Source organism: Salmo salar, chromosome 23, assembly GCF_965601325.2.
Source record: "Salmo salar chromosome 23, fSalSal1, whole genome shotgun sequence".
NCBI classification, from domain to species: domain Eukaryota; kingdom Metazoa; phylum Chordata; class Actinopteri; order Salmoniformes; family Salmonidae; genus Salmo; species Salmo salar.
The window spans coordinates 24,561,702-24,574,810 of NC_138313.1; the positions used below are offsets into that span (position 1 = coordinate 24,561,702).

Genomic DNA, 13,109 nt, shown 5'->3' on the forward strand with positions numbered 1-13,109 from the left:
GCAATCACCTCATTTCTACCCTTCCCCAAGAGGGAAACTTTCCTGGTGTTTGAGTTGTAAACTGGCTACTGTAAATGCCCATTATTGGTGAGCTCGACTACTACTTCTGACAAAGAATGTTTGCTAGTTATTATTAGCTGTAAACATGCTATTTAATTGTTCAATGCTGGCAACATACTTTACCGTCTTTGGTTGCAGTGTATGAAGATAAGCAGAAACTGCTACTCCAATAGAAATCGCTGATCACATTTGTAGGCGATGTTATGGCGACGTTGGCTAGCTAAGCTCATGCGCAGAAACACATCAGGTCTAACGGTCGTCTCGTGCCGAACTGAGCATGTGCAGGCCGTCAAAATCAAAGCCACTCCTTCGATAGAAGTTCTTTTTGGATGAAAATGTGTCAGTTTCTCACTTTCTCGAGGTTGGAGTAATAACATTTTCAACTACTTATTAGAATCGAGGTTGTGCCTTTTAGATTAAGAAAATGAACAACTAAGGAAGAATGTTTCACTTCTCAAACACCAAACTCTGGCCTGGTCTGCTTCGCAAATGTTCCCGGAAGTCTTGCAATGTTGCGCCTCTGGGTTAAGAAAATCTGTGACGCTACCCTCTGTATGTTAGTAGCTACCAGTGCCCTACACGTCTTGCTTTGTTATGAATGAATCTGCCGCAAAACTATTTTCCTTTTTAGGGATATAATATACAGGACTAGCACACCTGGTATTTTGTTGTCAACAATTGCATGTCTCATTGTTGGGAAAAGTTAACTACTTCTTCACATAAACTCCTGTTTCGTCATCCATTGAAGGGAAGCCTAGAGGAAGTCCAGGAGGCATCCAGCTAGCCAGTAGAAGAACGCCATGCAGGGTGTGGTCGGGGTGAGACGGGGGGTGTCGTGGAGCCTGTGTGGCCTGCTCTGCCTCTCTCTCTGGGGGCTGAGCCAGTGCAGAGGTTCCAGACAGGCCAGAGAGACCAGGGACCAGCCCAGGGACCATCCCATGCTCAGGGCCAAACGAGCTCCTGCTGATGATGTCAAGAAGTGCTCCTACACCTTCCTCATTCCCGAGCAGAAGATCACAGGTCAGTGTTTTGTCTTCTGTGAAGACAGTCATTTACTTTTTGGTCCGGTCTTGTTTCGTGACTTTGAATGATTCTAACGTCCATCATCAGGCCCCATCTGTGCCAGCGCCACGGGCCCAGAGCCGGACAAGGAGCGTGTGACGCGGATCGACATAGCTGACGTGAGAGAGGTGCTGTCCAAGCAGAGACGGGAGATTGAGACCCTGCAGCTGGTGGTGGACGTGGACGGCAACATGGTGAATGAGATGAAGCTGCTGAGGAAAGAGAGCAGGAACATGAACTCCAGGGTGACCCAGCTTTACATGCAGCTGCTGCACGAGATCATCAGGAAGAGGGACAACTCTCTGGAGCTGGCCCAGCTGGAGACCCGGGTTCTCAACGTCACCTCAGAGATGCTGAGGCTGGCCTCACGCTACAAGGTTAGAACATCAAATGGAACTAGAAAGCAATGTGCTTAATGCTACTTTCATGTATAAATCAAATCAAACGAAGCGTGTTAGAAGAAAATCAACAGTGCCATAATACAGAAGCTTTAAAAAGACCAGCAAACAATAATTTGATATAGTTTGATGATATTTAGATATTCTATAACTAAATGAAGTGATTTGTGGCCTTTTGTTACCTTCTCTTTCTGCCACCAGGAGCTGGAGGGGCGTTTCGCATTGATGGCAGGGTTGGTGAACAACCAGTCGGTGCTGATCGCTGCGCTGGAGGAGCAGTGTCTGCGGACCCTGGGGCATAGTGAGCTACCTGTGGTCCCCCCGCTGGTCCAGGTGGTGCCAGAGAGTATCCCTGTCAACAGCCGCTTTACCAACGAGATACAGAGGGACCATACCAACCGAGCCTTCCCACGGGGGTCACGCATGGACTCCCCCACTGCCTCCCCATTTGCACTCAATCCGCCGCCACCGCAGGGCACGCTCACCTCAGACGGTATGTACCAAGTAGTGCCAGGAGGGGTGGTTCACGTTAAATGAGAAAAACACAATAATTGGGTCCAATTATCACAGCATGTGGAGTTAGTTGGAAGCAGTGCTGGTACTGTAATTTCTGAATTAGACAGAAGCTAAACTCACAGTAGGCCGGGCAGACATTTCACATCTCTAATTGTCAGAAAAACGCAAAATTAGCAATGCGGTGGCCAATGGTGCATCTAATTCCCTAAATGCTTGGCGAATGAGTAAACGGTCTGGCTAATGGGCCGGCTGTGCTATAGTGGGTTCATACCTGGCAGGAAAGACTGAAGCAGTGAGATCACACATTCCTCTGAGTGCCTCTGGGACAGCTGGACTGGCTATAACCTACTGCTTGCATGCGTGTCTGAGCATATGGAGTGCGTTCTGGAGAATTAAACTGAGCCCTAAGAGTATGGGTTGATTTCTGGGCGTAACTATGGCTTTCTGGGCGTATGGCCGAGCTAATGCTGGCCAGATATACAAACTGTGATAAAGACAGCTCTACTTGCAGTCCATCACTGAGCAGGTACAGAGGCACGCAAAGTCACAAACACATTCACACAGCTGGCTGCTGGGTGCCAGGCTACAACCTGGGTATATGATCTTCGCTCTTGGTGGATGAGGTAGGCATTTTTCAGCATATGGGCCTGTTTAAGTAAGCCTTTTCTGAGAACAGGCAGATATACAGTGGGGATAGAGAGCTCTACCTGCAGTTAATCACTGACCAGACACCCACAGCAAACACACACCGCTGAAAACAATCATAAAAACCTGGACGCAGCCCCCGATAAATATAGCTGCATGGAAATTAGAAAATGTATGTGCAAGCAAATAGGCCTATACACACACACACACACACACACACACACACACACACACACACACACACACACACACACACACACACACACACACACACACACACACACACACACACACACACACACACACACACACACACTATACAGTATATACTCAAATCAAACCCATCTGGTGGGCCAGGCCCAGATTACAGTCAGACAGAAGCAGTAAATTAGAGACTGCAGGAAGCTAAGAGATGCTCTCCTTATCTGACTCAACTTGCTCTCCTGACTAGTTCCCACAAAAATCACAACATCTCCCATGTGAGTGAGATCATTTTCAGCATGAAACCAATTTGCAGGGTCATAATGCTTCTTGGAAATCCCTCTTTGAAAGATTGGGTAGGAGCATTTTATTATGACTGGAGATTTGGTTTGAAGACCGCAGAGAGGGCTTAAACAAACAGATGGCTGACAATGAACTCACTGCAACACTCACTCACTAGAACAGCCATACTGAACATGCGGACCAGACCCAGAACGGGGTCAATATGGACCGCCGGTCCCAGCTTAAAATAAATATATACAGCGCTTTCAGAAAGAATTCACATCCCTTGACTTTTTTCACATTTTATGGTGTTACAACCTGAATTTAAATTGAGATTTTGTGCCTACACACAAAACCCCATAATATCAAAGCGGAATTATGTTTTTAGCCATTTTTACAAACGAATAAAAAATGAAAAACAATGTATTGAGTAAATAAGTATTAAACTCCTTTGTTATGGCAAGCCTAAATAAGTTTAGGAGCAAACATGTACTTAACAAGTTACATAATAAGTTGCATGACTGTGTGCAAAAATAGTGTTTAACATGATTTTTGAATGACTACCTCATCTCTGTACCCCACACATACAATTATCTGCAAGGTCCCTCAGTCGAGCAAATGTATTTCAAAACACAGGGATTTCACCATGAGGTCAATGGTGACTTTAATTTATTTTGAGTTTAACGGCTATGATAGGAGAAAACTGAGGATGGATCAACAACATTGTAGATACTCCACAATACTAACCTAAATGACAGAGTGAAAAGGAGGAATCTTGTACAGAATAAAAAATATATATAATCAAAAACACGCAAGTTTGCAACAAGGCACTAAATAAATACAGCAAAAAAAGCAATTCACTTTTTGTCCCGAATACAAAGTGTTGTTTGGGGCAAATCCAATACATTACTGAGTACCACTCTCCATATTTTCAAGCATAGTGGTGTCTACATCATGCTATGGGTATGCTTGTAATCGTTAAGGACTTAGGAGTTTAACAGGATACAAAAAATAATTGGATTGGAGCTAAGCATAGGCAAAATCCTAGAGGAAAACCTGGTTCAGTCGTTCCACCAGACAGAGATGAATTCATCTGTCAGCAGGACAATAACCTAAAACAAGGCCATATCTACACTAGAGTTGCTTACCAAGAAGAAGGTGAATGTTCCTGAGAGTCAAAGTTACAGTTTTGATTTAAATCTATGGCAAGACCTGGAAATGATTGTCTAGAAGAAAAAAAAACGTTCTTACTTTGTCATTATTGGGTATTGTGTGTAGATGTATGAGAACAAAAAACAATTTAATCCATTTTGAATTCAGACTAACATAATGTGGAATAAATCAAGGGGTATGAACACTTTCTGAAGGCACTGTATATATATATATATATATACATACACACACACACACACACTATACATATACAGTACCAGTCAAAAGTTGACACTCATTCAAGGTGTATTATTATTATTATTATTTGTTTTACTATTTTCTACATTGTAGAATAATAGTGAAGAATTCACAACTATGAAATAACACATGGAATCATGTAGTAACCAAAACAGTGTTAAACAAATCAAAATAGATTTTATATTTAAGATTCTTCAAAGTAGCCACCCATAGTTGATGTCTTCACTATTATTCTACAATGTAGAAAATAGTAAAATAAAGAACCCTTGACTGAGTAGACTTTTGACAGGTACTGTACATGGCTGGATGGTGCCCATCTTTTCCATTCATTTTGATAGAAGCCTGCAGATTTGGATATGAGTCGTGTCGATGTGTCAGTCTCTAGTCTGATGGATGGCAGAACCAGGAAGAGTGGGCATATTTGGAAAATATTTATTTATATCAGTGCATTCGGAAAGTATTCAGACCTTCACTTTTTTTACATTTTGTTACGTTACAGCCTTAAGCCATGACGTAATGGCCCTGAGATCACCTGTGTGAATTGTTTGAATTGTTAGACAAAACAAAATAAAATTTTGCGATATACAGTTCAAGTCGGAAGTTTACATATACTTAGGTTGGAGTGATTAAAACTCGTTTTTCAACCACTTGACACATTTCTTGTTAACAAACTATAGTTTTGGCAAGTCGGTTAAGACATCAACTTTGGGCATGACAAGTAATTTTTCCAACAATTGTTTACAGACAGACTACAGACAGACCTGTGGATGCATTTCAAGGCCTACCTTCAAACTCAGTGCCTCTTTGCTTAACATCATGGGAAAATCAAAAGAAATCAGCCAAGACCTCAGAAAAAGAATTGTAGACCTCCACAAGTCTGGTTCATCCCTGGGAGCAATTTCCAAATGCATGAAGGTACCACGTTCATCTGTACAAACAGTACGCAAGTATAAACACCATGGGACCAAGCAGCCGTCATACAGCTCAGGAAGGAGACGCGTTCTGTCTCCTAGAGATGAACGTACTTTGGTGCAAAAAGTGCAAATCAATCCCAGAACAACAGCAAAGGACCTTGTGAAGATGCTCGAGGATACAGGTACAAATGTATCATCTATATCCACAGTAAAACGAGTCCTATTTCGACATAACCTGAAAGGCCGCTCAGCAAGGAAGAAGCCAATGCTCCAAAACCGCCATAAAAAAGCCAGACTACGGTTTGTAACTGCACATGGGGACAAAGATTGTACTTTTTGGAGAAATGTCCTCTGGTCTGATGAAACAAAAATAGAACTGTTTGGCCATAATGACCATCGCTATGTTTCGAGGAAAAAGGGGGAGGCTTGCAAGCCGAAGAACACCATCCCAACCGTGAAGCATGGCGATGCAGTACCTTAGACCACTGTGCCACTCAGAAGGCCCGGATCAATGACCAACTGACCACCCACAGAGGGTCCTCATGAATGGGGCACTCTCTGATGAACTGACCCTGAACACAGGGGTGCCCCAGGGTGTGTCCTTTCACCGTTGTTGTTCTCTATCTACACTAATGAGACAAAGATCCAAGGAAACAATGTGAGCCTTTTCAAGTACGCGGATGACTTGGCTCTGGTAGGACTCATTTTTAAAGATGCTACGTCAGATGGGGACAGCTATTTTAAACAGACCAAGAACCTTAAAAAGCTGTGCCGGTCAAGTGCCCTCCACATCAATGTGGAAAAGACAAACGGGCTGATCATCAATGGCAACAACTTGCCAATGTCCCAACCACTCTCTCTGAACGACCAATCAGTGGAGGTGATTAAGCGCTTCCAATACCTAGGGACACAAATTGATAACAAGCTGAGTTTTACAGAGAAAGCAGATTGCATATTTTTAAAAGCAAGCCAAAGCTTGTTTTTAAATCAGGAAATTGAAGTGGTTTGGGGCTTGCCAGGATGTTCTGGAGAGGGTGTACAGCAGCTTGGTGGAGAGCATCCACACGTTCAATATGACAGTGGTATGTAATCTCCCATTTGAGCAGTCTGTTCCACAAGGAAACCAAAAAGAAGTCACTGGCGACCCCTCCCTCCCACCCGCTACAGCCTCAGTTGGAGAGGCTTCCCTCTGGCCAGTGCTTCAGAATGCCCATGGCCTAAGAAGAACGTGTTCAAACAATTCATTCCTTGTGCTGTTGGACTACTACATGCAATGTAAATTGTATCAGTATACAGTGCAAGTATTCAGACTTCTCCACATTTTGAAAATGGATTAAATGTTTTTTTCTTTCCCTCATCAATCTACACACAATACCACGATGAAAGAAAAAAAACAGGTTATTAGAAGTTTTTGCAAGTGTATAAAAAATAAAATATGACATTTACATAAGTATTCAGACCCTTTACACAGTACTTTGTTGAAGCACCTTTGGCAGCGATTACAGCTGCAAGTCTTCTAGGTTATGACTCTACAAACTTGGCACACCTGTATTTGTGGAGTTTCTCACATTCTTCTGCAGATCCTCTCAAGCTCTGTCAGGTTGGATGGGGTCGCTGCACAGCTCTTTTTTCAGGTCTCTGCAGAGATGTTTGATCGAGTTCAATTTCGGGCTCTGGCTGGGCCACTTGAAGACATTGAGACTTGTCCCAAAGCCACTCCTGCGCTGTCTTGGCTGGGTCGTTGTTCTTTTGGACGGTGAACCTTTGCCCCAGTCTGAGGTCCTGAGCACTCTGGAGCAGGTTTTCAAAGATCTCTGTACTTTGCTCCGTTCATCTTTCCCGCAATCGTGACTAGTCTCTCAGTCCCTGTCGCTGAAAAACATCCCCACAGTATGATGCTGCCACCACCATATAAAATAAATATGATAATCATTTAACCTTTATTTAACTAGGCAAACCTGTATTTGCTTTGTCATTATGGGGTATTGTGTGTAGAATGATGAGTGACATTTTTTATTTAATCAATTTTAAAAGAAGGCTGTAACATAACAAAATGTGGAAAAAGTGAAGGGGTCTGAATACTTTCCGAATGCAGCGCGCACACACACTTTAGGAACTCAGTCAGGCTTTAAAAACTTTCTGCAGTTGAGAGTTGTAATAGTAGAACGTGCAAAGTGCAATTTCGAAATTTGGTAGTGTACGGGCAGTTTTCCTCTTATGTCATTCACTTACAGACATTATAGAGCTAATTTTAACCTGTCAGAAATGTCCAGTTGATCAACAGCTGGTCATGTTAGGTAACTTAGTCTAACCAGCTATTTAGCTATCTAAATCTCGTAGTGATCATGGCCAGATTACGTGCCCAGGGGACTCACCCCCAGGGGGCCCCCATTGAATTTGTTGAGTCATTCCGGCATCATATGAACACACAAAATGTGTAAATTGCAGGAAATTAGCTTTAAACTACAATCATTTCTCTCCGCCCCATGGCAAAATGTGTCGAATTGCGGGAAAGGAGTATTAAAAAATTGCCAAATGTTCTCCCCGCCAACAACAGGGGTGTGAACAGTTTGATCAGCTTGAGGTCACATGGGTTGCAAGGTGGGGGTTTGTTACTGTGCTGATAAATGACAATATCCATCTAGGACCTTTGCCATCTAGGAAAATTGCGTGACCGGACCTTCTCAAATAGTAGTTGAGTACCTCTGCACTAGAAGAATGAGCAAGGGCTTTCATATATGGCCTGGGGTAGGAGTGAGGTGAAACTGAGAAGACAGACGGAGCATATGATTACTGAGGACAAAATAATCTCTGGTCTGTTTTTGGGTAAAGTGGATTGGAGAGGAAAGCCTGAGACTGTAATCTTCAGATCAAACTGCCACTACCTTCCTCTATCGGCCCCTCTCAGGCCTGCTGTGGGCCAGCTGGGGTCTGCATTATTTAAACCCTTCAGCTAAGTGCACTGTAGGGCCATAACTCTGTCTGTACTGTACCAGGTCAATAGGTGCAATACAATAAACACAGAGGGAGATCTAGGGGTCATGTTTGACAGACATTTTAACCTCGTCTCTGGTTAATCTGTTACAGTTTTCCTACCATTAGCCATCACAGGAAACAACCTCACTGTAATAATAGCCAACAACAATGGTCTACAACCTTTTAGTAGTCAAATGTTATAACAGCAAAAGCTAGCAAGCACTTAAACCATGATAGAAGAGGTCATTGTTCACAGCAGACTTCTCCCTGATGTGAAGTCAGACATCTCTGTCAAATAGTACCGCCTGCCATCTGTCTGCGTGTGTGATCTGAGTTGAACTAAGTGTCTATATATATACACTCATCCAGTATAGTGAGTGTTGTAACTACTGGCCCTGTGCCCAGCTTAAAGAGCCTCCAGAGAAGTCTAAGTGGAGCCCTGTGTGGAGTGTGTGATGTCAGTGTGTGATGTCAGTGTCAGACCAGTGAGCCTCCAGCTCCTTCAGGCAGAGCAGCCGTTTCCTGCACTAACAATAGTGGGACTATTGGCAGTTGAAAGGACTGAAGAGAAAAGAGGGAAGGGGCTACATTTAGAAAGAGTCTATTGAGAGAAAGGCCGGTTGGTAGGGAATGAGGGAGTGGGACGGAGGGAAGTAGAAGGGGAGAGGGGATGGAGGGGTTGTGATGACTAGGGCCCCACTTTCAGAGGAATAGAGGGACAGCGTGTGTTGAAGATTTCTGATTATGCATACAGCTGCCTCTCTACGGTGGTGCTGTGCTCTATAGCTGAATGTTACAGCAGCACAAACTTCACATGACTGACATCTCCACTTGGATACGTGTGGTGGTCGTCCACAGCGCACAACCTCTGACCACGATTAGAGTTTAGGCATCAGTTATAGGAGCTAACGCAAGAGCTACAAATTCGAGGACTACATGATACTCGAATGCGCCCTACACCCATCATGAGGTTGCTACAACCTAGCCTACAAATGAAAGTTTATAATGTAGGTGCATAGGTCTAGAGAGAGACAAATTGGAGTAATCAAGATGACAATGATACATTTAATACTGCCTTGCACACTCGTGCCTGAATCCAGCAGATCTGGGGTGTAATCATTAGGCCAAACAGTTGCTATTGGAGATTCCATTAGAATTCAGGTAGGTCCATCCCCATTGCGTTTGCGTTCGTTTAAGAAATTGCTTTGCAACAGAATAGGCAGAATTAATACACCCCTGATCACACGCACACACAGTCTTCATGGATCCATCTTTACCCGAATACCCAAAACACAACCCGGGACCAGAGCAGATCCGGATCCAGAATTCTAAATAATGTCAAGGGTCTGGGTCAGATCTGATATGATGGTCTCTGGTATGTAATTTTAACTGACTTGTCCGGAAGGGCCCGTACAGATCCGAACGCGACTGCTGCAAGAGAGCGAGACACACATATAATTTATGCTGCTGCTTTTGCTTTCCACTAGAGTAGAGCTTGTTGTTGTCATCAAAACGGCAATAGGCTCGATGACTGTAGCCTCCATGTGTTGCAAACTTTAGGAGATATCTAACACTAGAACTGCCATAGCGTGCCCCCCCCCCCCCCCCCCCCAAAAGCACAATGTCCTGCTCCTTCCCTGTTTGTATTTTACATTTGTTCAAATCAAAACAGAAAAGTCTTCAGATCCTGTTTTTTTAATACCTATTCCCAACTTAACCCACCAAGACAATGTTCTGTAGGACACTGGTACCAAGGCCAGGCGCTAATGAGTCTCTTTCCTCACTGAATGAATGACAAATGGATGACAATTGTGACCGTTTCTTCACAATAAAAATGACATTAGGCCTAACTGAATGATAAGGAGGGTGAGTGAAAAGGTTGATTTAATTTAGAACAAAAATAGTGGAATGATGATTTTGGTTATGCCGATTTATTATCGTTGGTGCTCATGTAAAAAAATTTGACCTTGCGGGTTGACACCATTCTCTTTTACGGGTCTATTTTATTTACTATAACGCCATTACTAATCAAATTTATTATAAGGGAAACGAAAACATGCTACGTGTTGCAGCCGTGACTATATCAAAGTTGATGAGCAAGGAGAAACAAACGACACCAGTCAGCCTGCACAGCTGGCCTAACGAAACTACACCGAAACAAAACACAATTTTTTTTTCAAATCAAATCTTATTTGTCACATGCGCCGAATACAACAGGTTACAACACCTTACAGTGAAATGCTTACTTACAAGCCCTTAACCAACAATGCAGTTATGAAAATCAACAAAAAAAAGTAAGAGATAAGCATAACAAATAATTAGACAACACATTAAATAACAATAGGGAGGCTATATACAGGGGGTACTGGTACAGAGTCAATGTGCGGGGGCACCGGTGTCGAGGTAATTATGTACATGTAGGTAGAGTTATTATAGTGGCTATAGATAGTTATTACACTAATTTCACACAAGAGTTAGGCTATAGAAAATATTAAATTAACAGTCTGATGAGTGAAAGTAAAAGTTGTCAAAAATATAAATAGTAAAGTACAGATAACCCCAAAAAACTACTTAAGTAGTACTTTAAAGTATTTTTACTTAAGCAAAATATTGAAAATGCTATTGTTCTTTGAAATAATTGTTTTTTTTAGGTTTCTAATGTTACCCAAGACCTTTATCAACACAAACAAAGCATTATTCTTCCAATAGCATATATGAAATGTATTTAGGCCAAATTTTTTCACAAGGACTTTGTAGAATTATACAAAAACTATCCTTGACTCTCTAAACAAATAACTATTGTTATATTCTTACATGGATATATTTCTTCATGCAATTCGTGGGTTACAATTGTTTATGCACTATTTATCAAGACTTGGTGCATATGTTTGCAAACCTTAAGGGTTGATATGCATCTGATGTGTATACTAAATGGAACACCAGGCAACGCTCTCAACGTTCTCTAGCTGTTACTTACAAGTTGAACGGCCAGGAGGTTCTAGTGTTAATGGAAGATGGAATTAAACATTTAAGGAGAAGGATAGGCTACAATGACCAACAGCTAGGCTGCTACTTAATATTCTGAATGGATTTGTTGTTATTATAAGAATGAGGAAGCGCATGCACTGCAGCCTCAATTAACCTAGCTAGCTAACATTAGCTAGCTTCTCCAACTTTTTGGACCAGTGACGACCTCTCTGCTAACCTTTTCCATTTGTTTGGAAAAACCACTACACAGCCTACATTGCTGTCACCATATTAGCTAACGTCATAATCAACATGGCTACTAGAACTAACACGTTAGTAAACCCACAATCAAATCCATGTGGACACTATAGTGTACAATTACACAATACAGTGTACAGCAAGCAGTTTAGCAGTTACACCGTTGGGCGCCGGCAGCAATAAATTAATACAACTGAAAGCTTGAGTTGGAAGACCTTGAGTTGGAAGACTTGCAGTGTTGGCTATCCAACAGGTTGTTGAGTAGGCTAAATAAGCTGCATTAGGTAGCTAAGTAAGTGAAAGGTAAACTAAGAGAAATAAACAAAATAAAACGGCTGCTTCTTTCATTTTTGAAGAAATTAATTTGTTCAAAACTGATCAACTATTATCTCTCTCTCGCTTTGAGTCAACTACTCACCACATTTGATGCACTGCAGTGCAAACTAGCTGTAGCTTATGCTTTCAGTACGAGATTCATTCTCTGATCCTTTGATTGGATGGACAACATGTCAGTTCATGCTGTAAGAGCTCTGACAGGTTGGAGGATGTCCTCTGGAAGTCATCATAATTACTGTGTAAGTCTATGAAAGGGGGTGAGAACCATGCATGCAACTCAGGCCCAGAAGCTAGGATATGCATATAATTGGTAGATTTGGATAGAAAACACTCTCAAGTTTCTAAAACTGTTAAAATTATGTCTGAGTATAACAGAACTTACTTGGTAGGCGAAACCCCGAGGACAAACCATCCAGGATTTTTTTGTTTTGTTGAGGTGACAGTGTTTTCAATGAATCTTCTATGTGTATCTAGATTTATAAGGCACTTGCTTGCAGTTCCTATCGCTTCCACTGGATGTCAACAGTCTTTAGAAATTGGTTGATGTTTTTCTTTAGAGAAATGAAGAAGTATGGCAGTTCAGAACGAGGGTCCAGCCGAGTGCTCTCTAATGTTTTGATGCGCGCTCCAGGTCATGCGCCTCACGTTGTTTTTATCCGGTATTGAACACCGTTTATCCCGTCTTAAATTTTATCGATTATTTACGGTAAATACATAAAGTTGTATTAGGAAAGTTGTTTCAAGTGTTTGGACAGCGTTTACAGGTAACTTATGAGATATTTTGTTGTCATGCTGGGCGAGTTGGAACTGGTGTTTTTCTGAATCAAATGCGCCAAATAAATGGACATTTTGGAGATATAACGACGGAATTAATCGAACAAAAGGACCATTTGTGATGTTTATGGGACATATTGGAGTACCAACAGAAGAAGTTCTTCAAAGGTAAGGTATGAATTAAATCGTTTTTTCTGACTTTTGTGTTGCGCCTGGCGGGTTGAAATCTGATTTTCATGTGTTGGTATGCTGGCGTTGTCCTAAGATAATTACATGGTTTGCTTTCGCCGTAAAGCCTTTTTGAAATCTG

At 42.1% G+C, this 13,109-nt stretch overlaps 2 protein-coding genes across 6 annotated transcripts in view; one reads left to right on the plus strand and one right to left on the minus strand.

Annotated features, from left to right (window-relative positions):
• Nucleotides 1–13,109, minus strand: part of LOC106584283 (ras-specific guanine nucleotide-releasing factor RalGPS2) — a 153,201-nt gene that overhangs the window by 50,222 nt on the left and 89,870 nt on the right. The window lies entirely within an intron of this gene.
• The window catches only part of LOC106584284 (angiopoietin-related protein 1), a 35,532-nt gene that overhangs the window by 17,172 nt on the left and 5,251 nt on the right, over nt 1–13,109 (plus strand). The window contains exons 2-4 of the mRNA XM_014169355.3: nt 809–1,080; nt 1,171–1,499; nt 1,722–2,013. Coding sequence (XP_014024830.1) covers nt 861–1,080; nt 1,171–1,499; nt 1,722–2,013 — 841 coding nt within the window. The 5' untranslated portion in view covers nt 809–860. The remainder of the gene's footprint in view (nt 1–808; nt 1,081–1,170; nt 1,500–1,721; nt 2,014–13,109) is intronic.